This window comes from Corythoichthys intestinalis, chromosome 13, assembly GCF_030265065.1.
Source record: "Corythoichthys intestinalis isolate RoL2023-P3 chromosome 13, ASM3026506v1, whole genome shotgun sequence".
Taxonomy (NCBI): Eukaryota; Metazoa; Chordata; class Actinopteri; order Syngnathiformes; family Syngnathidae; genus Corythoichthys; species Corythoichthys intestinalis.
The window spans coordinates 16,308,520-16,336,514 of record NC_080407.1 but is presented as its reverse complement, the minus strand read 5'-3'; the positions used below and the strand labels follow the sequence as shown (position 1 = coordinate 16,336,514).

The window sequence follows — 27,995 nt, the reverse complement described above, 5'->3', positions numbered from 1 at the left end:
TGCATTCATTCGGGATGAAATGCATAACTGATGCTACAACCATCTAACGATATACTGGCAAGCGGGGTGGCCAGTGGGGTGGCCAACCAACCTGGCCACCCCCTGGTGGCGCCACTGCAGGTTGGCCTCTCCGCCTCCGCGGGGCGCGTCCCTACAAAAACCGAACATTTCCGGGCGACCCGTGAAGCCCGCCAGGTGTCACGTACGGATCGCCTGGCTTTGTTCCTTTGCCGCTCTGCCGAAGTGTTGCTGGCTTCCCACTCATTTGTCACGGTAAGCGATTTTCATTGCTAGGGGACACTTGGTTGTGCTGTTACGTAGCGCGGGGATTCTGGGGTTGACAAACTCAAATCTAGCGTCATCGTTGACATTTGTTATGCTTGTTTTTGATACTTGTTGCTTGCTCTTGTGGGATTGTAATCAATGAATCTCATTTATTCTGCATTTTCTAATCAATAAACATCATCTATTGAGCAAAAGTTTGCCTGTTACTGATTCACCGCGAACCTGGAAATTTCGGAAAACACCAAGTAATCTCTGGAAAGTCGTTGCCGAGTTGTTTTATGTTGATCTTCACAGGCCACCTCATTATTCATGTGACTACTTAAAGAAATGTTGATTTTTCCCAAAAAGTCTATTAATGGGTCTATTCCTCGTTGAATACTCTATAAGAAAAGTATAACATATACACATCTAAAATAATCCTAAACGATTTTATTAGTAATTTTAATACTCCTTTTAGCAAGGTTCCTTGGGTATACGCACGTTTTCATAGCAACCAGTCCTGTTATTGTCCTATGTCACAAGCGCTGCGTATTCTGGGAGCGAGAATAGGCGTAAGGTGCGCATTTCGAACAGAGGACGCCCACCTGTTTAAATGTGTGCATCCATGCACGAAGTACATCCATATGAGTCAGTGTAAAGTGCTTAGTTTTCGCCACTTTTATGGCCAAGATGACCGCACGTGCATGCAGCGCGCACACGCGCCCCCCCACCTTTGTGTTCATTATACTGAGCGAGTACGTATATGATGGGGGAAAATATTATGTGATGCCTTAACATTAGCACATTATGCATTTGTTATGTATGATTGCTTCTGTGACCTAGACTGTAACAACTTCTATTGTTTTTTACCTTGAGTCCCATAGTTAGGAGGGAATCTCACGGGATAACTTGTTTTGACGCGCCATAGTTAGGAGAGAATCCGACGAGATAACTTAAATAAACATTCTACTTTAACCGCTGGGAGCCTCAATTGGGGGGGAATCTCATACCCTTGCTTGGGGTCTGACGAGTTCGGGTGGTGCGTTTTCGCGGGGGCAGGGAGTGGCCGACCATGTCCCCGCGTCAGACGTACCTATAAGAGTCGGGGGATTCCCCCAACTCGCTGGAAGTCTGCCAGTGGATTACGTTCGGGTCGCCTGGTTTTGTTCCTTTGTTGCTTTGCCGGAGTGTTTTGGCTCCCCGCTCATTTGTCACGGTAAGCGATTTTGACTGCTAAGGGACATTTTGTTTTGCTGTAACGGTAACGCGGGGATTCTGGGATTGACAAGCTCAAATCTAGCGTCACCGTTGCCATTTGTTCTTGTTTTTAATGTGTGTTCTGCATTTTCTAATCAATAAACATTGTCTATTTTGCAAAAATGTGTCTGTTACTGATTCACCGCGAACCTGGAAATTTCGGAAAACAGTATGTGTGTCACGTGACTCAGAAGGGCCCCATGTTGCTTGTTGCCTGGGGCCCTCAGGGACCCTTGCTACGCCTCTGCATACAAGGCATGCACAAAGGCAGCACAAACGCATGCTGGATAGTAGTACTACTACTAGGCTACTACAAAAACAGCGTTCTATTTCAGCTCCAGTGTGTGTTGGAGTTTTTGTAGTGGAAATAAGAGTGCCCGCGTATTAAAAGCCAGACAGTGCAATGACACACAAACACATTTGAAAATTAAAAGGTCCAATAAGCCTCAGTTTAACACCTACTTTTCACAACAATCAAACTGCACACGAATATCCAACAGCACTCAGCACGGCAACAGCTCAACAACAACAATAATATGGCTACAATGCAAGCTATGAAGTTCTCCATGGTCTAAATCGGCAGCTTACTTTTCTTCGCTGGGCACAATTATAAAAGATCATAATCATTTTCATTTTCGACCTCAAATTGACACCAGGGGGTGCTGCAGCATCCTCAGCACCCTACTTCCCATACCACTGATTGAAAGCTACAGTGGTATGAAAAAGCATCTGAACCTTTTTGGAATTTCTCACATTTCTGCCTTCTGATCTTTGTCACAATCACGCAGATGAAAAAAACTGTCTGCTTTAACGAAGACAACCCAAACATTAAGATATATATTTTATATTTTTCATATTTTAATGAGGACAGTATGCAAACAATGACAGAAGGGGGAAAAGTGAGTAGGTAAACCATCAAATTTAATATTTTGTGCCGCCCCCCTTTGGCAGTAATAACTTCAATCAAGTGCTTCCTGTAGATGCAGATCAGTCTGGCACATCAGTCAGGACTAATTTTGGCCCATTCTTCTCTACAAAACTGCTGTAGTTCAATCAGATTCCTAGGATGTCTGGCATGAATTGCCGTCTTTCGGTCATGCCACAGCATCTCAATGGGGTTCAAGTCTGGACTTTGACTTGGCCACTCCAGAACGTGTATTTTGTTCTTCTGAAAGTTGATTTACTTCTGTGTTTTGGATCATTGTCTCGTTGCAGCATCCATCCTCTTTTTAGCTTTAACAGTCTGACAGACGACCTCAGGTTTTCCGGCAAAACATCTTGATAAACTTCTGTATTCATTCTTCTATTAACTCATTCACTCCCAGCCATTTTGACCAGAGCAAGGCCCTTCGCTCCCGGCCGTTTATCTGGATTTTGACCGATTTTGCAAGGCCCACAGAAAATTCTGGAACATAACAAAAGCTTTTTTTTGCATTACTTACATCCTAAACATCTGAAAATGTTTTCCTTTTACAAAATACCATGAACAACCAGACAAATACAGCTTTTGATAGCAAAGTAACAATTTATTTATACATGACTACTGAGAGATGACGCTTTGTCACCGAGATGACGCCGTTGTCGCCACGTCAGCCATGTAAACTTTTCCCTCATCGTTGTCTGTCTCACAAAGATAGATTATTTTTGCGTCTCTGCGGGGTCTGCTCGGCAAACCGCTGCACTGGGGGTCCCAGTCGTTTTGCTCGGTCGTCCAGTGCCTGGCTTCCCAGGCATCCTCTCGGTTGTTTTGTACGGTCGGAGCGCCGCCTGGCATCATGCCGCCAGCGCCCTGACCGTGCTGCCCGGCCGGTCATTGCTGTTGAATCGGGTTGCGGGTCTTACAAAATGCGCTACTGCCCTGCAGTGGCCAGTTTTATTGCTTTAAAATGGGTTTGGAGCCTTGTTTTTTTTATTTCTCAGATAGATCACAAGCTATAGATTCTTCTTGTAAAACAAAACAAAAACAAAAAAAAAACGTATAAATACGTTTTTGGGACAATGAAGCATTTAAAAATAGAACATATTGATATGTTTCTGGGAGCAAATGAGGTAATGATTGCAAGTTGTCCAGGCCCTGAGGCCTCCACCATGCTTCACGGTGGGGATGAGATGTTTATGTTGGTGAGCTGTTCTATTTTCCCCCCACACGTTGTGTGTAACTTCCAAACAATTCAACTTTGGTTTCATCAGGCCACAAAATATTTTGCCACACCTTCTGTGGAGTGTCCAAGTGCCTTTTTGTCAACATTAAACGTGCAACAATGTTTTTTTTAGACAGCAGTGGCTTCCTCTGTGGAGTCCTTCCTTGAACACCATTACTGGGAATCGTTTTAGATATAGTTGATGTGTGCACAGAGATATTGGACTGTGCCAGTGATTTCTGTAAGTCTTTAGCAGACACTCTAGGGTTCTTTTTTTACCTCTCTGAGTATTCTGCGCTGAACTCTTGGCGTCATCTTTGGTGGACAGCCACTCCTTGGGAGAGAAGCAACAGTGCCAAACTCTCACCATTTGTAAACAACTTCTCTGACTGTCGATTGATGAATATCCAGATTTTAGAGATGGTTTTGTATCCTTTCCCAGCTTTATGAGGATCAACAATCCTTTAGTGCAAGTCTTCAGACAGCTCTTTTGACCGAGCCATGATGCACATCAGACAATGCTTCTCATCAAGACAACTCTTACAAGGTGTGTGTTTTACAGTGGGCAGGGCAGCTTTAAACCACTCATCAGTGATTGGACACACCCCTGACTTAAATTGTTTGGTAAAAACTTGTTTTAATTGCTCTTTCAGTCACATTAGGCAGATATTTCACTTACTTATTTTCCCCCTTCTGTCATTGTTTGCATGCTATCCTCATTAAAATATGAAAACCTATAAATGTTTGGGTGGTTTTAGTTAAAGCAGACACTGTTGTTTCATCAGTGTGATTTTGACAAAGATCAGATCACATTTGATGGTGATTTTATGCAGAAATGTGAGAAATTGCAAAATGTTCAGATACTTTTTCATACCACTGTATTCACTCAGTGAGTAAAATGTGTGTGTTTGGAGAGAAAGTAAACAGATATTTTACTGTACTAGACGCAATGTTTGTACACCAATTTTCTCACCTCAGAAACTTTCACTTCAATGTTTGATTCCTAAAAACAGCTACAAAAATTACCCTCAAAATCCTTCTTCATGTCTATGTTTCTTTGTTTGTATAAATAAATAAAAAATGATTCCTGTATAAACGGCCACCTCAGAAACTTTCACTTCAAGATTTGCATCACGTACGTCATCTTTTTGGTTATTTCTCTCATTTTCTTAACTTGAATTTTCACAAATGTGTTCAACCTTCGAGCCAATTCACTTGTTTTGGCTGATTTTCTGACATGATTTAACACGTGCCTGTGTTTGCGCCACCGGACTGGTGCCTTTGTTTTCCTGCGAGAGGAAAAAGCGGATGGACATGAAGAGCTCGTGGATGCACACGCGGAACTCCTCCTCATTCTGGCCTCCCGTTGCCAAGGAGAAGAGGCGGCGGGATTGGATAATGTACTTGAAGATATACTCGCTAGCCTGAAAACCAAGGAAAAATCATTACAATAGAGATACACTGTACAGTGCCCTCCATAATTATTGGCACCCCTGAAAAAGATGTGTTTTTTAGCTTCTAATATATATATTTTTTAATTCAAATAATATGGGACCTTAATGGAAAAAAAGAGAAAAATCCAACCTTCAATACAAGTGCATTCATTCAGTGGGGAAAAAATCCCACATAAAGAAAAAATTATTTGACATCAAATAATGTGTGTCACACGGTCCCAGTTGAAGCCTGAGACCGTGTGTATTTTTGTGTGGGACCAAGATTGAGCTTTTTGGCAACAAACAATCTAAGTGGGTCTGGCGTGCCACCAAAGATGCGCATGCTGAAAAGCACCTCATACCCACTGTGAAGTATGGGGGTGGGTCAGTGATGCTGTGGGGCTGTTTCGCTTCCAAACGCCCTGGGAACCTTGTTAGGGTGCATGGCATCATGAATGCTTTGAAATACCAGGACATTTTAAATCAAAATCTGTTTCCCTCTGCCCAAAAGCTGAAGATGGGTAGTCACTGGGTCTTTCAGCAAGACAATGACCCTAAACATATGGCCAAATGTGACGGCCTCTGGCCGTTTAATTGTTATTTTTTGAGACTCTTCCAGTCAGCTGATCGTCTCCTCCACCCTCTGGCTGCTTCCCCTCCCACTGTGACGACAGCTGAACGACGCAGAACGGACCGACGACGTCGCCGCCACTGATTGGCCACGAAAAAAGGCACCAAGCTTCTTAAACCTGCCGCTGTCAACACTCTAAGAGGTCGCATTTGACAGCATTCTGCCACGGTCCTCCTCGCCAGCTGTTTGCTCGCCATTCACTCTCATTTGCATTTGATCGCTACTTTGATACACTCCCACTTTTTCGGTGAGGTCTTTTGTGTTTATTCGTTATTGGATCGTTTTTGTTCACCACTGTAAATAAGAGCACTGAAGCAAGTAGGGGTAAGTCGCCATTTCTGTTCAACCAGTTTTCTCCTGTTTTGTATAGCGTAGGAAGCTAGGTTAGTGGCTGTCTTTTGTTTTTTTTTCATGATCAGGGTTTAGTTAGCGGGTGGGGTTTAAGTGTAGATTCCTTTTGTTTGTTGTTTTGGCCTGGGCTTACCCTGAAGCCGCGCTTCTTCCACATTTTGTACATATTCATTGCGAGTTTGGTTGTTGTGTCAATAAATGTGTGTCCACTTGTGAATTTGTGTGGCTCGTTTTATGTTACGCCCTTCGCGAGCCGTCCTTGGGACGTAACACCAAATCTACACAGAAATGGTTCACCAGACACAAAATCAAGCTCCTCCCATGGCCATCTCAGTCCCCAGACCGTGTTTTGTTGGCAAAAGGGGGTTGTACAAAGTATTACCCACCAGGGGTGCTAATAATTGTGACACACATTAATTGATGTCAAATAATTTTTTCTTTATGTGGGATTTTTTTCCCCACTGAATGAATGCACTTGTATTGAAGGTTGGATTTTTCTCTTTTTTTCCATTATGGTCCCATATTATTTGTATTTGAAGAAAAATAATTAGAAGCTAAAAAACATCTTTTTCAGGGGTGCCAATAATTATGGAGGGCACGGTATATTTTCCGAATGATCATTTCTCACCTTGAGCACCTGCTGAATATGTTCTTGATGATCGGCATCCACAATGCGGTCCACGTACCACTTCAGAACTTTGATTAGGTCCCTTTAAAAACACGTTCCGTGATAATGCGTTTATTTAAGAAGCAGCACGTACGCGTGTTAGCATTCACGCGCAATCTTAGCAGGTACACAAAGTGTGAAGACAGCAGCCAGACGGAACAACAGGCAATGAAAGCGTGCATGAGTATCGGTGGCCACAAAGGGGCGCTAAAGCAGTGCGAACCTGTATGACAGAGCGCCTGCAAAGTGGCTTTCGATGTAGGTGTCCATGACTGGCTTGAAGTGCTGAAATTTGCTGTCTTGAAGAAGGTTGATGATGTGGACCTTGAAAAAAATAGAACTTTATTAGTACTAATTAGATAGCATGAAGCAGCAGTGCAAAAGTTAAGTTTGTACAAGACAGATTTTAGTTTGTGTTATGTCCTTCATGATTGAGTTGGACTAATATAGCATAAATTTGTGTTTTTTTTCCCCAGACTCGAATGTATAAATTGGACAGACACGTCGCAATGGCAGATTTTCCTCTCAAAACACTCTGAGACTGAGATCTGTCAGCGCGGCATGGCGTGACAGAGGCGAGATTGCTTCACAAGGCTCTCATGTGTTTCGTCTCTCCATCTTCCTAAATGGGTCAGGGAATCATTCTACACCTAATTCACAGAAAAACAGGGTAATTTCTATGGAGCGCCGTTTGTAAAGCAGCACATGCTGAAAGTTACGAAGACATTTTTTCACATTTGACGCAGCGCTTTTTAAAATGTGTGAAAATTTTAGTCACTTTTTTTTTTTTTGCACATTTAATCTAAATCTTAAATCTAAATCTAAATCTAAATCTTAAATCTAAATCTTTAATCTAAATCTTAAATCTAAATCTTAAATCTAAATCTTAAATCTAAATCTTAAAGGGATCCCCTGTTTTTAAGACAAGTAATTCTTAAAAGATACATGTTAGTATGAGTTATAATAACTTGATATTAAAACCTCTCTTAAAGTTTTTGTTTTAATAAAGTTTGTAAAATCATTTTAAGTGATAGGTCGCCATTCTTGTTACGTCGCAGTGTGGGACGTCACTGGTCCCGTTGCGGAAATCCCAGCGCGTCACTTGTCAGCTTCCCCAACATATCGTCAGTTCTCCCCTTCCTATTTGAACCAGATCTGAAAACTGAAGAGCAGGACAGCACTGTTGGTCGTTCACAAGACGAGCTTCAGGGAAAAATGTGTGCAGCAAATACCTGATAAGACAAAAGTTGGGCAAAACTGGTGATGCGAGAGAGTCCTGTTGGGAAGTCCGGTTGGGAGCGAGAGTATATGCTGTCCGGTTTTATTAGCAGATATTCAAGGTAAGCATATTGCGTTTTCAAACTTATCCCAATATAATTATGTAGATTGTTAGCATCCAGAGCTGTCGTGTGCTTACAGTACAGGACAAAGAGCACACCTTGTGTAATACATGTCTTGTACATTGTAACGCGTGGTAGCTAGGATACGTGTATAAAAGTGCCAAAAAGGGGAGAAGCTTCCACTTATGCACATTTATTCACAAAAAATAATATTTCCACCTTGACCACTTTTCACTCGGGAGCTCAGCAGTACGCAAACACGCGTTCCCTGACGAACTCCCAACATTGTTGTAAGGTCCACGTCAGTGTAACTGTCGTCACTGTAGCATGCCATAGTGCTTTAATTATTTAGTATGATTTGGGGAAAACTCCCACGAAGAATAGTCAACAAAAAAGATAGCAATAGTAATCAAAATCTGAGTTTTTTACTCACTCGGAGATCCAGGAATTAGACCGATATATGGCAATGTCGCAGCCGCGATTAGTCCGTCGATTCAACAAAATAGACTGATCCGAAAAGCCGCTCTGGGACCGACGAATCAAAAAAATAGACAGATCCGAAACCAATATTGCAGACGCGGTGGGACCGTCGGATCCAGAAAATAGACGGATCCCTTACTTGACTGAGGATCCAGGAAAAATGTTCGGGCGCTAGTTGTAACGCATGGTGGGTAGGATGCGTGCATACAGGGACCAAAAGGGGGGAGAAGCTTCCACTTGTGCGCATTTATTCAGTAAAAATAATAATTCCACCTTGACCACTCACTTCACTCCCCTTGTTTCCATTTGACTGGAAATTGCATTCCAAAAGCAGCACATCGTGGCATTTTACAGCAATAAGCAATTGTTGAAAATGCAAGATACCAATGACGTCATCACTGCGAGCCCGTAAACCATGGCGCCAACTAACGGTGAAAAGATGGACTAAATATTATAAAATATTGCCATTGATTTAACATTTTATGTGTTTCTAACAACATATTTTCGTACAAGAGAACAATTGTGGTTTATTAGAGCCTACATGTATTTAAGTTAGAGGATCACTTTAAATCTTAAATCTTTTTTCCTCATTTCATCTCAAATCATTTACACTCTGAGCTCAACTCTGCACTCATACCCAACCAGACATGCTATTAGCGGTAACTATACCATACCTATCATGAAAACTAACATAAAACAACGTACGATACTATGTAGAGCTATGATCTAATGGAATGCCCTCCCAGACCAAACTTTCAAAACTCAAAATAAAGCTAATTTCAAGAAACAAATAAAGCAGTACTTTAGGGTCAACTGTTTTTAGTGTTGCACCGATACCATTTTTTTGGCCCCGATACCGATACCATACCGATACCACCCCGATTATATATATATATATATATATATATATATATATATATATATATATATATATATATATATATATATATATATATATATTAGGGCTGTCAAACGATTAAAATTTTTAATCGAGTTAATTACAGCTTGAAAATTAATTAATCGTAATTAATCGCAATTAATCGCAATTCAAACCATCAATAAAATATGCCATATTTTTCTGTAAATTATTGTTGGAATGGAAAGATAAGGCACAAGATGGATATATACATTCAACATACGGTACATAAGGACTGTATTTGTTTAGTATAACAATAAATCAACAAGATGGCATTAACATGATTAACATTCTGTTCAAGCGATCCATGGATAGAAAGACTCGTAGTTCTTAAAAGAAAAATGTTAGTACAAGTTATAGAATTTTTATATTAAAACCCCTCTTAATGTTTTCGTTTTAATACAATTTGTAAAATTTTCAATCAAATAAACTAGTAGCCCACCATTGTTGATGTCAATAATTACTTACACAATGCTCATGGGAGCTGAAGCCTATAAAATCAGTCGCACCTAAGCGCCACCAGAGGGCGACGAAACTCCATAGACACAACAAGGGAGCGTTTCACTGTACTGTCATTTAAATCTGTCTGAGCGGGCCATCTGCGTTAATTGCGTCAAATATCTTAGCGTGATTAATTTAAAAAATTAATTAACGCCCGTTAACGCGACAATTTTGACAGCCCTAGTATACATATATATATATATTTTTTTCTTTTTCTTTTTTTTCCCCCCAAAGAGCTACATAATTGGATGTGAAATCATTGCTATCAGGCTGTTGCTTACCTTTGCAAAATAGGAAAAAGACTAGTACAAAGTATAATACTAGCCCAACAGTAAGAAAGTAAAAATAAGTTCATAATAATAAACTCTGAATGAACTGAGTAAACCTTTTTTAAACCTCTCAAAGGCCAAACAGTGCACCTTTTATTAAATTATTGTCACATTCTGCTGCTGGTTAGATTGTGTTTTGTTGCTGGGCTGTTAGTGGGGGCGTTCCTGACGTCGCACCTGAATCCAATGCGGGCTCATCAACGCAGCATTTAAGCACGGGTGAGCTCAGAGAAGGCTGCCGAGATATTTGCTTTGCTGATCGCCATTTGACATCTCGCACTATAGCCTCGCTACATTTGCTTGTTACGCCCCTGCATTGGGTTTTTTCTGTTAGTGTGCTGCACTCGTTTGTAACCTCTACCCTGTGCAGGTATTTGAGTGTTTTTATTTTGGCTTTTTGGCTCGCTGCCTATCGTCTTAGTTAACCTTCGAGTTTGTAGTATTGAGCTCCGTCGACCTGCTGTCACGGACTCCTTTTGTTATTTTTTCTATCCTGCGATCGCGTGTTATTTTTTGTTTGCAATCATTAAACCCTTGTACTTATCCCCCGCTTGTTGTCCGCTTCGAGGTCCAACCTTGTTTCCGCATTTGCGGACGCTAACAATTATAAGTAATAATAATTGACCATAGCATCCCATCTCTCTATTAGCCTCCTTTTTCCGGGGGGGGGGGGGGGGGGTGGTCCCTTATTTCTATTTCTGAAAGGTGGCAACCCTACTTTGGAAACAGTTCCCAAATTACTGCAGCATTTCTTTCAGTAAAAGACACTAAAAGTAAAGTAGACGTAGTGAACTGACCAGAGATTGTTGCACCTGTCCAGCGCCCTTCCTCTGGATAGCAGTCCTGCTCTTGCAGGCTCAAACTCGTTGTGTTCGTTCACCTTTCGTCTTCACATGTTTTATCAGGTTCGAGGTATTGAAACTGACTGATTTAACTCCACATCTCGAAACTTTCAGGCCGCAAATCTTGCACGCAGCCATTGATTTTAATTGACGGGATTTGTATTTTGAAATCTTTCCCGACCGCCGCCAAGTCGCCATGTCGGCCATGTCATTGGTCAGAAGTGGCTATTGGCCCGTTCTCATTTTGTATTTTTGTATACTTTGTATATTGTGACTAAATATTGCCATCTAGTGTATTTGTTGAGCTTTCAGTAAATGATACTGAAGGCCATACCCAAATGCATGATGGGAAGTGGAACCATGACTGTGCGTAGTGCTACCAATTGATATATCTTCTCTGCGTTGGGAAATAAGGTGTTAAGAAAAAAATCAATTGCTACCTTGCTTCCCCACATTGCTTCCCATGATATTTCTAATCATAGGGAGAGGGATTGTAAGGCTTTAGCCAATTAAAAAAAGACTCCAAAGGCTGCCAAAATTCACTCTACTCATTTTACGCCACCTTTTATCTCTCTATATAGGTAAAACGGCGCCATTACAGATTGAGCGTGACATTGCGTGAGTGGGTCGTGCAGCGCATGCATTAATTGCGTTAAATATTTTAACGTGATACATTTTTTAAAAAATTAATTACTGCCGTTATTGGGATAACTTCGATAACCCTACCTTAAGCCTAAACTAAAGACTCTGGATAAGTGTAACACATTATGTCTGTAACGTTAAATACAATTAGAAAACGATTTAATTAAGAAATATATATATATTAAAAAAAGGCATGGCCGATATTTTTTTGCCGATTCCGATTCTTTGAAAATGACGTGATCGGACATCTCTACTATGTAATCAACAGAAAGTGACCCCAAAAAAATCGTATATAGTATATTGTAGAATGATTTCCTTACCCATGAATCGATAATTCTTGGATCGCCATATTGTGAGATCATTGTTATCGTGAGCCTTGTATCGCAAATCATATCGGTACATTGTCACACTCTTACCTCCAACAGCGGGTGATATTATTTCATGTTTGTAGCGAGTACTCACCAGCGAATCGAACACCTTCAGCCCGAATCTCTGCGAGCTCTCGTCCAGAATCCCAAAAAGTGTATCCAAAGTGTCTTGGAGAAACTATCAATTTAAAATATGGATTTTCAACATTTTTAATCAGGATAACGACATTCGATTCGCTGCGATCGCGGGCCTACTTTAACAATCTCTGAGCCGTCGATCTCCTTCAGCTTGGAGAGGCTTTCGTTGATCCGCTCAGGGTGTGCTCGCCACTTCAACAGGTCCAGCATATCGCCTGAGAAGATACGCCGTTAAACCTGAGGTGCTGAAAAGCTACAAGTGATAAGAAGCGAGTCTAAAAAAAATGCAACATCAACGCGCCCTTCAATTACAGCATCCAAACAAATGTTGACATTTTCAAGTTGAGTCGTGGAAAAGAGATAAGAAGTAATTTCCCAGCGTCCCCAGACGTACCTATGAATAAAACATCATGCCGCTGGAGTCTTTTTAGCTGTCTCTTCAGATACGGTTTAGCCTGAAGCAGCTATTTTTGTTGTCGTACATAAGCGTTTTTCATTTTACAGTTTACCTTTTATAGCCTGTCAAAAAAAGTCAACGTAGTCCGACTCTGTTTAAGCAACGTTCTGTCGAAATGTGATAAATTCAGGTGTTGTGACATTAGAGTAGCTTTTAAGGTTTGTAGTTCTCAATAAAATGTTCAAGACAAAACTAGCCAGTTGCTAGCTAGCTTAGCTTTTAACCAAAAACACAAGTTGTGGTTGGTTGGTTGTTCCGTTCTGTTGAAGCAACATTGTCAATCTGTTAATGGTACCGTAATTTTTGGACAATAAGCCGTGACTTTTTTGCTTCATTTTGATACCTGTGGCTTATAAACTAATGCGGCAGTTGATTTATTTGGGTAACTATGTAACACTATTTGACAGCGGCGTCATAAGACTGCTACAAGACCGTCATAATAATGCAATTATCATGAGGCATTAATAAATGCTTATGACAGATGTCTTTAAGTGTCATCCGACAAATGATGTCACTAATTCCATTAATACTCCAGCTCGGATCTTTTGCATCGACTCATAAGTAAGATAATTTGCCGGATGGCACAATATGACATCTGTCATAAGAATTCATGAATGCTCATGTCAGTATCTTGTCATAATTGTGATGGTCTTATGGCGCCACTGTCAAATAAAGTGTAACCAAATACATTAACGAGCAACGAATGCAACAACTGGAACAGTAACTGAAGAAATTATTAGCACAAAACGTGAATTTGGACAGCAGGGCAGAGAACGAAAAGTGGTATTTGCCATGTGGCAAAATGGATTTTGCCAGGTGGCTTTTTTTTCTTTTCGCCATGTGGCATTTTTTTTGCCTTGTGGCGAAATGGATTTTGGTTTGTGGGATTTGTCCTTGGGACATGTAGCAAAAAAAAAAAAAAAAAAAATGGCACATGGCAAAATCCATTTTGCTACACAGCAAAAAAATGCCACATGGCAAAATCCATTTTGCCACACAGCAAAAAAATGCCACATGGCAAAATCCATTTTGCCACACACCAAAAAAAAAAATGCCACATGGCACAAAAAAAAATATAAATTTCACATGGCAAAAAAAATGCCAAATGGCAATAAAATGCCAGATAGCAAAATCCATTTTGCCACATGGCAAAAAAAATGCCACATGGCAAAAAAAAAAAAAAAAAAAAAAAAAATGCCACATGGCAAAAAAAAAAAAAAAAAAAGCCACATCGCAAAAAAAAAATGCCACACAGCAAAATCGATTTTGCCACACAGCAAAAAAATTTCCATGTGGCAAAAAAAAAAAAAAAATGCCACATGGCAAAATCCATTTTGCCACACAGCAAAAAAATGTCACATGGCAAAAAAAAAACAATAATAATTGTCACATGGCAAAATCAATTTTGCCACACGGCAAAAAAAAAAAAAAAAAAATGGGCACAAAAAAATATATAAATTTCATATGGCAAAAAAAATGGCACATGGCAAAAAATACCAAATGGCAATAAAAGTGGCAAAAAAAAAAAAAATGGCACATGGCAAAATCCATTTTGCTTCACAGCAAAAAAATGCCACATGGCAAAATCCATTTTGCCACACACCCAAAAAAAATGCCACATGGCACAAAAAATGCCAAATGGCAATAAAATGCCAGATAGCAAAATCCATTTTGCCACATGGCAAAAAAACTGCCACATGGCAAAAAAAAAAAAAAAAAATGCCACATGGCAAAAAAAAAAAAAAAATTGCCACATGGCAAAATCCATTTTGATACATAGCAAAAAAAATAACACATGGCAAAATCCATTTTGCTACATGGCAAAAAAAATGCCACAGACCAAAAAAAAAGCCACATGGCAAAAAAAAATGCTACGTGGCAGAAAAATGCCACATAGCAAGAAAAAAAAAAAAAAAAGGGGGAGACAGTCAACCTCTTCTGCCACCAGCTGTCAACACTGTTGTTGTTCAACATGCCTCCTAGCATCCATTGCAGCACAACAGATGTAAATAACAATCAAAATTGAGAGACACAGTCTCCCCCAAGACAACAGTGATTGCCAAATGAAGCTTCTTGAAGCAATAAAGCTTTGCAGCCAATTGGTTCAAAGCTCCGTATTGGTTCATTTGGTCTTATAACAGTCTTATGGTGCCGCTGTCAAATAAAGTGTTACCGGTTAATATCTTTTGATGTAAATATCTCATAACACAGCTGTGGCTTATAGTTCCGTGCGGCTTATATCTGAACAATTGCAGTTTGTGTCAAATTTGGTGGATGGCGGCCTATCGTCAGATGCGCCTTATAGTGTTGAAAATTACGGTACTTTATAATGTTGGTTTAACAACATAACTTGGTCAATCCTCGCAATTTCAGTTGTTCGTCACAGAGAATAAAGACTATACACGTTTGCTTTATCATTATTTTCCTCCAAGGCAATGTCATTTTCTTAGTCACTTTTCAATTTGAGCAAGAATCCAATATGGAAACATAACAAACAAGAAATCCCCATAAGAACTTTTTTACCGTTTTGTGTGAGCTTGGTAGAGCAGAGGAAGCTAGTAATCCAGAAAGACTCCTTGGTCCCTTTCAGCGTCTGGTTGTTGGATGGGATGTTAGCCTTGGAAAAAGGCAGCTTAAGATAGCGTGAGCAGTCTGCCAAGCTGGTGTTCTCCTCGCACTGGACATATTAGGAAATTGATATATTTAGTCAAAGCAAAAAAGAATGAATAGTTAATATCATATTTTTTGGGGTCTTTAATCTGGTTTAGATCACAGGTGTTAAATGTAACATTGGAAAATATTTGCGATTGTTAGTACTCCTCTTGTGTATTGAGCTGCCATAATTATCCTTGGATCATTACACAACACAAGTGCATGTGCTCCTTCACGTTATCAACTGGTTATATCATTATTCCTCTGCATTTTTTGGTTTGAAATGTTGCCAGTTGGCCTTACGCAATCACCGAAGGAGGCTGTTGTTGTTTTATTGATTCGGCTGAGGCTGCTTGAGCACCAAAGCTCCCGCACATTTTGGACTGCTGCTTCAGCATCTATTTTGGGTCTGAGGAGAAACTAGGCCATGCAAGTTTTCATTGAGCAACTTTCATCTGACATTAGCGGGGGCCCCCACCGACCACGAACGGCAAGGAAATGATCTGACAATGCTACTGATGGCCTGTAGCGAGCAGAAGGGTAAAAATAAATAGGGGGGAAAAAATCAGACGTCGGGTGACTGTTGTGCCCCGCAGCTGACAAATGAATCAATGCGCCGCGCCTGAGGTTTGCGCGCACACCCTTCGCCTGCAGCTGAGGACACAGTCTGCAATTACGGCCGAGCGGGACATTTTTAAAAGACGATTTGGGATGGTTTATTTGCGCAGGGCTTTGATGGGTCACCAGCGAAAGGTTCGATGAGATGAATGTGTGTCTTTGCTTGTCTGTAATACAGTGGAGATGTAACTTAGAGTACTTCATTATTGTACAAAAGTAAAGTGTTGTTGTATCTGCACTTAACAAAAAAAAAGTAGTAGTTCTGACTTTTATTCATATTTTACAGCACGAATCTCTCCGTTTACTACACCATTTGAGTTGATATGATATACAGATATTAACACAAATACGCATTCATATACATATACATATCTCGATATACACACACTCATATACATACAGTGGAGCAAATAAGTATTTAGTCAACCACCAATTGTGCAAGTTCTCCTATTTGAAAAGATTAGAGAGGCCTGTAATTGTCAACATGGGTAAACATCAACCAAGAGAGACAGAATGTGGAAAAAAAAACAGAAAATAATATTGTTTGATTTTTAAATAATTTATTTCCAAATTAGAGTATTAATTAAAGTATTTGGTCACCTACAAAAAAAAGCAAAATTTCAGGCTATCAAAGAGGTCTAACTTGTAACGAGGTCTAATGAGGCTCTACCTGTATTAATGGCACCTGTTTTAACTCATTATCGGTATAAAATACACTTGTCCACAATCTCTGTCAGTCACACTCAAAACTCCACTATGGCCAAGACCAAAGAGCTGTTGAAGGACACCAGAAACAAAATTGTAGACCTGCACCAGGCTGGGAAGACTGAATCTGCAATAGGTAAAACGCTTGGTGTAAAGAAATCAACTGTGGGAGCAATTATTAGAAAATGGAAGACATAAAGGACCACTGATAATCTCCCTTGATCTTGGGCTCCATGCAAGATTTCACCCCGTGCCGTCAAAATGATAACAAGAACTAACTAATAACAAGAAAAATCCCAGAACCACACGGGGGGACCTAGTGAATGACCTACAGAGAGCTGGGACCACAGTAACAAAGGCTACTATCAGTAAAACAATGTGCCGCCAGGGACTCAAATCCTGCATCGCCAGACGTGTCCCCCTGCTGAAGCCAGTACATGTCCAGGCCCCTCTGCGGTTCGCTAGAGAGCATTTGGATGATCCAGATGAGGACTGGGAGAATGTGTTATGGTCAGATGAAACCAAAATAGAACTTTTTGGTAGAAACACAGGTTCTCGTGTTTGGAGGAGAAAAAATACTGAATTGCATTGGAAGAACACCATACCCACTGTGAATAATGGGGGTGGAAAAATCATGCTTTGGGGCTGTTTTTCTGCAAAGGGACCAGGATTACTGATCTGTGTAAAGGAAAGAATGAATGGGGCCATGTATTGAGAGATTTTGAGTGAAAATCTTCCATCAGCAAGGGCATTGAAGATGAGACGTGGCTGGGTCTTTCAGCATGACAATGAACAATAAAGGATTTGTTTTTAAAAGGTTCCTTTGTGGATATTACGAGGCATTCTGGGATGGGGAGAGGATAAGACAGATGTACTTAGAAGGCACGAATCACATAATCATATACTTTGTGATTCCGTTTTGGGAGGAAACCTGTGAGAAGCACAGAAATAGCTGGTGTGCATAAATAGTGAGGCTTAAGGCTGGAAATGGGAAATGAAATTTCAACTTAATTTTGAAATGCGGAACAGTGTTTTAATTTTTTTATTTTTTTCTTCCAAAATGAATTAAGAATAAACTGGCAGCTCAGAAACTTTCACTTCAAGGTTTGTGTGGTAAAGTTTAGGCGTGTGTTTGTCAGCAGGACTATCAAAAGTATTTAGGATTTTTATTTCGAAAAAAAAATATTTTTTTGTCACTCTTTGAGTGCCGTTGATCATGATCGACGTCCAATCATGTGGGTGTTCTAATCATGTGGCTGTTTTTATCCTTCAGCTGTTTACGGAAATTAGTTAGAAGACGTTAAGAGCAGCCAATGAGTTTCACTGTGTCAAAAACAATGAATGTAAGTATATTAGGGCTGTCAAACGAGAACATTTTTTAATCAAGTTAATTACAGCTTAAAAATTGATTAATCGTAATTAATCGCAATTCAAACAATCTATAAAATATGCCATATTTTTCTGTAAATTATTGTTGGAATGGAAAGATAAGACACAAGATGGATATATACATTCAACATACGGTACATAAGTACAGTATTTGTTTATTATAAGAATAAATCAACAAGATGGCATTAACATTATTAACATTCTGTTATAGCGATCCATGGATAGAAAGACTTGTAGTTCTTAAAGGATAAATGTTAGTACAAGTTATAGAAATTTTATATTAAAACCCCTCTTAATATTTTCGTTTTAATAAAATTTGTAAAATTTTCAATCAAAAAATAAACTAGTAGCCTGCCATTGTTGATTTCAATAATTTCACAATGCGCATGGGTGCTGAAGCCCATAAAATCAGTCGCACCCAAGCGTAAACAGAGGGCGACAAAACTCCAAAAAACACAAGTAACAAGTGGACATTGCACTGTGCTGTCATTTTAATCTGTTTGAGCGTGACATGTGCGTTAATTGCGTCAAATACTTTAACGCGATTAATTTTAAAAAATTAATTACCGCCCGTTAACGCGATAATTTTGACAGCCCTAAAGTATTTTTTTTTTTTTTTTTTTAAATAGAAATTCTCACCTCAGAAACTTTCACGCAAGGTTCGCGTCATCAAGTTGGGTTGGAATATTCATTTTTAAGCAAAACTATAAGAATTATAACAATTGGGGAAAATGAACTAAAAATAAAAAATATTCATCATCATAAGCAATATAAATTCAAAGGAATAAACAAACTCCAACCTCAGAAACTTACACTTGAACGTTTGCATAATTGTGTTTGAGCATGCTTTTGTTGGCAGAAATATCCTAAAAATCTGGTAAAAAGCAAAAATTTTAGACCCATTTTTGAGTGTTTTTCCTCATGTTTATACATATTAACTATTAAACAACGCTAATTTCACTTTAAGGGACAGGCAACACCTAGTACTAATATACATGGCCTTCTTGTAAAATATGGTTGCTCAAAGTATTTAAGCATGCAAATATCGAAAGGCTTTTAAGACCCTAGAAGTTTTTATCAATTCTGTGGCAGGTAAGCAGTCCATACCTTGTGAATAATAAGCTCATGGGTGCCATCTGGCAGAGTCCTTCCATCCTCCTGCATCAGTGGCACAAAGGAGTAGCCGAACAGCTTCTTCTCTCCCTTCTCTTTAGCTGCGGAGAGGCCAAGCAAAGTGTTATTAAATATTCTCTCGGCGTCGCGCTGAATACATTTGCAAGCTCAAATCAGGCAGTTAATGCAGCATCACTGCAGGAGGTGAAAACTAAGATGTCAGGGGTGGCGAAAACAAACCAGGCACAAAAATTATCGCTAAACACAGCAAATAAATTTGCCTTTCATGCAAATTTTGCCTCATTTGTCGACAATACGGTGACTTTTAAAGTGCTGTCTTTCGATTGTACGTGATCAATTAAAGTGTGTCTACCTCAGATTTTGTGCAATGTTGTGCTTTTTGTTTAGCGCTGCATTTATCGATTATTTTAATAGTCGATTAATCGATGAACTAGTTAGTTTGAATAATTGAGTAATCGTGTTAGGAACAAAAAAAAAAATCAAAACACATAAGCTGAACCTCAAACTGCATAAAAAATAAATTAATTAGGATCAAAGTACAACAAAAGAAGAGTTGGCTAACTTACATAGCAGAAGTCCACTAGCTTAAATGCTATAAAATGCTTTTTTTTTTTTTTAACAATGCTCTTAACAAATGGTTCATACACATATTCCTACAAAAAAAGGCTAAATAAAACTAAACTCAAATACGAATGCATTAAAAAAAACTATTACCTCTAATAAAAACTTATGTTGGTCTTAACAGGGAGCAGCTTTTACAATACTCTCAACAAATTGTTCAAACACATATTCCCACATAAAAACGGCTAAATATACCAATAACCTAAATTACGACTGTATTAAAAAAAAACATGAGCTCAAACAAAAACAAACTTATGCTGGTCTTAACAGGGAGCAGCTAGATCCATCTATGTTAGACAAGTTAAATAATATCGACAAGGATAAGAACTATAAAAACTTAAAATACCTAAGCTGCGCCTCTTACGGTATAAAAAAAAAAAAAAAAAAAAAAAGAGGACAACAAAAGAACAACCGGCTAAATCACATAGCAAAAGTCTACTAGCTTAAATGCTATAAAATGCTAATGAAAAAAATGGCTAAATGAACCTATAAACTTAATTACGAATAAATAAAAAAAAAAAACAGCTCTAAAAAAAACTTAGCCCATGTTGGTCTTAACAGGGAGCAGCTGGAGTCTTTTTTTTTTTTACAATACTCTCAACAAATTGTTCAAACACATATTCCCACATAAAAACGGCTAAATATACCAATAACCTGAATTATGAATGTATTAAAAAAAATACATTCGCTCAAACAAAAACAAACTTATGTTGGTCTTAACAGGGACCGGCTAGATCCAGCCATGTTAGACGAGTTAAGTAATATCGACAAGGATAAGAACCATAAAAAAATTAAAATACCTAAGCTGCGCCTCTAACTGTATAAAAAAATAAATAAATGAGGATCTAAGTACAACAAAGGAACAACCGGCTAAATTACGTAGCAGAAGTATGCTAGCTTAAATGCAATAAAATGCCAATGAAAAAAACGGCTAAATAAACCTATAAACTCAATTACGAATGCATTAAAAAAACAGCTTTAACAAAAACTTATGTTTGTCTTAACAGGGAGCAGCTGGATTCAGCCATGTGAAATAAGTCATATCATATTCACTGTTGCCACTAGATGGCAGAGTATCCACCTAGATCAATAAAACTAAATGCAAACACTTTCAAAACAAACCATTTCAACGCCACTTTAATTAAACTAATACTCAAAGCAGCCAAATTTAATTCTAATCTTTTTTCTAATTGAATTGCTCGAGTTAATCAATTCATCGTTGCAGCACTAATTTGGTAGCTTATAATTTTGTGCAATGTTGCTTACCGTAATTCTCGGACTATAAGCCGCTACTTTTTTCCCCTCATTTTGAATCCTGCGGCTCATAGTCCAGTGCGGTTTATTTGTTGATTTATTTGGGTTAATAGGAACACTTTATTTGAGAATCAGTGGCTTCATAAGACTGCGATAAGACTGTCATAATTATGACATTATATTATCATGGGCATTAATGAATGCTGATGACAGATGTCATGATCATTCAGCAAATTATGTCTCTAACTCCATTTATATCTTTTACATTCATTCAAAATTAGCTAATTTGCTGGATGACACAAATAAACATCCGTCATAAGCATTCATTAAGACTCATAGCAGTGTTATGTCATAATTATGATTGCCACTGTCAAATCAAGTGTTACCAAATGCCTTAACTAGCAACTAATGAAACAACTGGAGCAGTAACTGAAGAAATAATTTGCGCAGAACATGGATTTTAATTTTTATTTACACCTGTAGCGCTGCAATGCATGCTAGGAGGCATGTTGAACGACAACAGTGTTGACAGCAGGTGGCAGCAGAGGTTGATTGTCTCCCCCAAGAAAACAGTGATGGCCAAATGAAGCTTCTCGAAGCAATGAAGCTTTGCAGCCATTTGCAGTTGCTAGCATAAGTTGTCCTGGAAGCGAAGGGTCACCGGTTCGATTCCTGGCTACCACTGCCCACTGTCCAGGTGCCCTTGGGCAAGGCAATGAGCCCTAATTTGCCCCCAATGGGCTGGCAGGGCCTTGCACGGCAGTCGGAAATGTGTGTGAATGTAAAGCGCTTTGAGCATGGTAAAAACATAGATAAATGCGCTTTATAAGGACTCTCCATTTACCATCGTTTAAAGCAGCGTCTGATTTTGTCAACTTTCACTTAGGGGCAAAAATCAGACTGCTAACTATCAATATCAATTAGTGCTGCAACGATTAGAAAAAAAGCTTTGAATCAAATTTTGCTGCTTTCGAGTATTTGTTTAATCAGAGTGGCGTTGTAAAGGTTTGTTTTGAAAGTGTTTGGATTTAATGATATTGATTTGGGTGAATACACTGATCTCTAGTGGCAACAGTGAATATGACAATTCATTTAACATGGCTGAATCCAGCTAATGTTTTTATTTAAATGTAAACATAATTTAGTTTATCGTTATATTTCGCTGTTTTATGTCGGAATATGTGTTTGAATTATTTATCAAGAGCATTGAAAAAAAAGTTTGCATTTTATAGCATTTAAGCTAGCGGACTTTTGCTATGCATGTTGGCCAATTGTTTTGTTGTAATTTGATCCTCATTTAGTTATTTTTTATACCGTTTGAGGCTATACTCAGGTATTCAAATTTTTTTATGTTCCTAACCCGAACGCTGTATTTTTCGGACTATAAGTCACACTTGAGTATAAGTCGCATCACCCATAAAATGCCCAACGAAGAGGAAAAAAAACATATATAAGTCGCACCGGAGTATAAGTCGCATTTTGGGGGGAAATTTACTTGATAAAATCCAAAACACTGAACAAATATGTCATCTTGAAAGGCAATTTAAAATAAAAATACAAAAGAGAACAACATACATATTAATAATGAATAAGTGTACAGTATGATAATTTAATATGAAGCATGAACAACGAAATGCTAACGTGGCCGGTATGTTAGCGTAACATAGCTATTAAGAGTTATTCAGATAACTATAGCATAAAGAACATGCTAACAAGTTCACCAAACCATCAGTGTCACTCCAAAACACCAAAATAACATGTGAAATGATATAATAATGTATTAATAATTCCACATATAAATCGCTCCAGAGTATAAGTCGCACCCCCAGCCAAAATATGAAAAAAACTGCGACTTATTGTCCGAAAATTACGGTACTCGATTATTCAAACAAACTAGTTCATCGATTAATCGACAACTAAAATATTCGAGAGCTGAAGCGCTAATCACAATGCAATTAGCAATAACGCATTAAGTGTAGGACCACATATGTCGGTATCGGTTTGATATCGGTATCAGATTTTTGGGAGTTGGACAATATCAGGATTTTGAATTTTCAGTTTTTTGGCAAGAATTATCTCCCACTGCAGAAAGTTTAGAAAGCTAGCCCAAAAACACTATAAGACAGTATATAATCAAATTTGTACGAAAAGACATCCACCTCAGACACTTGCACTTATGCTCCTTTCCTAAAGCTAGTTTAGTTCATAGGTATATTTAGCTGTTTTTTTGTTGGAATATGTGTTTGAACGATTTTTAAAAAAGCACTGAAAAAAACACGTTAGCCTTTTATAGCATTTAAGATAGCGGACTTTTGCGATGCAAGTTAGCTAATTGTTCTTTTGTTCAACTTAGATCCTCATTTATTTATAATTTTTTTTTACCATTTGAGGTGAAGCTAAGGCATTTTAATATATTTTTAAATGAAAGTGCAATCCTGCACAGTTTGAAGAAACACTTGGGAATTTTATTTTGAAAGTGCAATCTTAGCAAGCTTTTGTTTTATATCCCTAAAATTGATTCTGCAACGCATTAAATGTTCCTAATCGGATTACTTGATTATTCAAATTACGAAAATAATTGATAGGTGTAGCTCTAATATCAACTGATAAGAACATTTTTAGCGTGATTAAAATATTTGTGATTTCACCCAGGCCTACTTCATCCCTGCGATGATTGGTTGCTGTTTTGCAGTTGGCAGTTTGGTGTCAACACAGTCCTAAATTGGGCTCCTAATGAGAAGCCCTTGGGTGGCGGCGCAAATGGTGCCAATAAGGCTCTACCGCACAAATCTGGGCAATAATGTCAACTTTTAGGAGGAGAAAATTGGGGTCCTCATTAACATTTCCGCTCATTAGCCGTTAAAAATCGTTAGTGTGATGCGACTTACTGGAGCAATGTCGAAACTCAAAGCGAACGTGGGATCCCCGAAACATGTCCACAGGGATAGGCAGCTTGATCTGCTCCGCCCACCGCGGACTGTTGTTATGGTACAACACCAAGGAGTGGTACTCGTCCGCGCCGGGTTCGCCAGAGCCGGCGGCCACGTGACTCTAGAAAACAGAAACACAATGGGAATATCTGATACTGAAACCGCAGAAGCAGATGAGCAACACGCCAGAGGTGCGGCTCTCATCTGGGTCAGCCATATTTAAATGAGGAGTTTCGTTCTAAAATAGGATGCACCTAAAAATAAGAAGCCATTAAGGGGGCAAATTGAGTTAACTAAGGACTTAAATGCAAGTCACATCGCTGAAAAAAGACAGCTTGCATAGTAAGGATGTGAAAATTAGTGTTGCGATCGATTCATTCGATTAGAAAACCTCTTCGAATCAAATCTTGCTGCTTCGAGTATTCGTTTAATTAGGAGTGGCATTGTAATGGTTTGTTTTGAATGTGTTTGCATTTCGTTTTATTGATATGGGTGGAGTGGCAACAGTAAATATGACATAACTCATTTCACATGGCGGAATTCAGCTCCTCCCTGTTAAGACCAACATAAGCAAAGTTTTTGTTTGAGCTTATGTTTTTTCAATGCATTCGTAATTTAGTTTTGGTATATTTAGCCATTTTTTGAGGAAATATGTATTTGAACCATTCGTTAAGAGCATTGTTAAAAAAAAAAAAAAAAAGTTAGCATTTTATAGCATTTAGGCTAGCGGACTTTTGCTATGTAAGTTGGCCAATTGTTCTTTTGTTGTACTTGGATGCTCATTTATTTATTTATTTATTCATTTATTTTCACATGGCTGAATCCAGCTGCTCCTTATTAAAACCAGCATAAGCATAAACAGTAAATGATCAAAAAGTAATGCATTATAAACTCATTAACTACGTTACTATACTGTACTACTATAACTACTGCGTTACCAGAAAGAAATAGTCACTATAACAAATAATACAAAAATCAGTGCAAAAGCCCAGCAAAATGCATCTTGGGAATTTTCATTGCATTGGCATGTCCTATGATTACCTGTCTGTATTTGTTGCTTTGGTCGCCCCGAGTGGCTCTTTGTGGTAAATACTGTAAACGTGATTTATTCGTGAATGACATTTTTTATACCGTTTGAGGCCCAGCTCAGTTATTTTAATTTTTTTTTATGTTCCTTATCCTTGTCAATATTACTTACCTTGTCTAACATGGCTGGATCTAGCTGCTCCCTGTTAAGACCCACATAAGGTAGTTTTTGTTTGAGCTAATATGTATTTTTATTACAGTCAGAATTTAGGTTAAAGGTATATTTAGCCGTTTTTAGTGGGAACATGTGTTTGAACAATTTGTTGAGAGTCTTTGAAAAAATTTTTTTTAGCATTTTATAGCATTTAAGCTAGTGTACTTTCGCAATGAAAGTTAGTCAGTTGTTGTTTTGTTGTATCTCGCTCCTCATTTATTTTATGGAGCCCAAGTGAAAATATATAGAAAAGGTGATATGTCGCGATACTTGGAGCCCAAAAGGTCATCGATATGCCAAGAACCGATTTATCGTTTTAAAAAGGTTTCACTTTTAAAAAACAAGTTGCTAGCAAAATCGTTCATTAGAATAGTGTCTACGTTAGCTCACAATCTGCCTTTGGCGACGCAAAACCTGAAACCAGAGCATTTACAGGTCACTTCCTCTTCATTTTAGCTTATTTACAGTGTACTTCCTGTTCATTTTGAGTCACTTCCTATTCATTTAGCGACATTCTTGGGTCACTTCCGATTCAATAACCCTAAAATCAACAGGAAGTGACCCGTGAATACCCCAAAAGGAAAAGGAAGTGACCGGAAATCAACAAAAAAATGATGTGATGTGCCCCAAAAAGAAATTTTTTGCCTGGCGTTGACTGACGCTGACGGCCATAGATGTCCAATCAGTTTGAAGTGGGAGGGATGCCACCCTCCCACTTCAAACAGATTGGTCATTTGTGAGTGTTAAACTCACTGCAGATGGATAAAAATGGCTTGTTTTTCTGTTTATTACCTGTTTTGTCAAAATTCCTGACCCCATCTACAGGTAGTCCACGGTACGACGTACCCGACGTGCTTTTGACTTTATGACTTTTTTTTTTCTTCAAAGCCCCAATAGTCATTCAACATAACAGCACTTAACACAACATATCTAACAGTATCTTATTTTTTTATTTTATCTTATAAAAAGGATGTATAATACATGTTTTTGAACAGTTATTTTGTATTTAGAGGTACTTAAAGGGTTAATTCCAACAGCCTCGGAACGGAACTCGTTCGTAACCCGGGGACGACCGTATCTCGAGCCTTGGATTGCAAATCGTATCGTGAATTACACAGAGGTTCCCACCCCATTGCTCAGTGTTAAAAGGCGCCTAAACTCCAACCTCAGAAAATTTCACTATGTTTGCATGCTTAAATTTTCCCGAATTTCAGTGCATTAAACAAAAACTTCTACAAGTTTATGCACATTCTTGAAATAATCCATCATGTAAACATAAGCCTTCATACCTTGAGGATTTGTCCGTCAATGTCCAACACGTAAATGGTGATCTCCACGTTCCTCGCAACACTTTTCCCACCCTTTTCAAATTCTCCTTTCTCCAGCATGATGTAAAGGTCGTTCCTCATCTCTCCTGGAATTAAAAAAAAAAAGAAGGCATTGATTATGCACGCAGTGTTATGAATGACCTTCCAACAGCTTGGAGACATCTGTGTATACGTCATAATGCATTCTGGATCACATTTACATTAGTAAAATTTAATGATCTAGTGTCTGTCATTACATCAAAGCCAATGACCTGACATTTGGTTATTATTTATGTATATTTGAACTTTGACGTCAGACATGCTAGTGCTAGGCTAACACCTTTTTATATGGTTGAATATATGCTTCTGAGCTCCACTAAAGAGATGCAAGGATAGCTCATGATACGATGTGATTTGCGATACTAGGTAGATTTGTCCGAAAATGAGTTTTTAACCGATATCCGATACTGTCCAACTCCAAAAATCCATTATTGATATCAAACTGATAGGATTGGCTTTTGATAGGGTTGTTCCGATCATGTTTTTTTGCTCCCGACCCGATCGTTTTAGTTTGAGTATCTGCCGATCCCGATATTTCCCGATCCGATTGCTTTTTTTTTTGCTCCCGATTCAATTCCAATCATTCCCGATAATATTTCCCGATCATATACATTTTGGCAATGCATTAAGAAAAAAATGAATAAAACTCGGACGAATATATACATTCAACATACAGTACATAAGTACTGTATTTGTTTATTATGACAATAAATCCTCAAGATGGCATTTACATTATTAACATTCTTTCTGTGAGAGGGATCCACGGATAGAAAGACTTGTAATTCCTAAAGGATAAATGTGACTTTGTATATTGTGACTAAATATTGCCATCCAGTGTATTTGTTGAGCTTTCAGTAAATGATACTGTAGCCATTTAACTGTTCTGCCCAAATGCATGATGGGAAGTGCAACCATGACTGTGCGTAGTGGCACCAATTGATATATCTTCTCTGCGTTGGGAAGTAACATAGGGTGTTAAGGAAAAGATCAACCACCACCATTCTTCCCCACATTGCTTCTCACTATATTTCTAATTGTTGAGAGAGGGATTTTAAGGCTTTAGCTAATTAAAAAGAGGCTTCAAAGACTGCCAAAATTCTCTCTACTCATTTTACACTGCCTGTTAGCTCTTTATATAGGTAAAACTGCTCCATTATAGATTGAACGCAACAATACGTGAGTGGGTCATGCAGCGCATGAGTTAATTGCATTAAATATTTTAACGTGATTAATTTTTTAAAAAATTAATTACCGCCAGTTACGCGATAAATTTGATAGCCCTACTTTAAGCCAAAACTAAAGACTCTGGATGAAAGTAAGACATTTTG

At 38.5% G+C, this 27,995-nt stretch overlaps 1 protein-coding gene across 3 annotated transcripts in view; it reads right to left on the bottom strand.

Annotated features, from left to right (window-relative positions):
- The window catches only part of dock4b (dedicator of cytokinesis 4b), a 237,364-nt gene that overhangs the window by 86,658 nt on the left and 122,711 nt on the right, over positions 1-27,995 (bottom strand). For all 3 annotated transcript variants that reach the window (XM_057854988.1, XM_057854989.1, XM_057854990.1), the window contains exons 13-21: positions 26,590-26,714; positions 24,019-24,181; positions 19,229-19,335; positions 15,281-15,434; positions 12,418-12,515; positions 12,257-12,340; positions 6,968-7,068; positions 6,706-6,787; positions 4,916-5,086 (exon numbers count right to left, since the gene is read on the bottom strand). In XM_057854988.1, the coding sequence (XP_057710971.1) occupies positions 4,916-5,086; positions 6,706-6,787; positions 6,968-7,068; positions 12,257-12,340; positions 12,418-12,515; positions 15,281-15,434; positions 19,229-19,335; positions 24,019-24,181; positions 26,590-26,714 (1,085 nt within the window). The remainder of the gene's footprint in view (positions 1-4,915; positions 5,087-6,705; positions 6,788-6,967; positions 7,069-12,256; positions 12,341-12,417; positions 12,516-15,280; positions 15,435-19,228; positions 19,336-24,018; positions 24,182-26,589; positions 26,715-27,995) is intronic.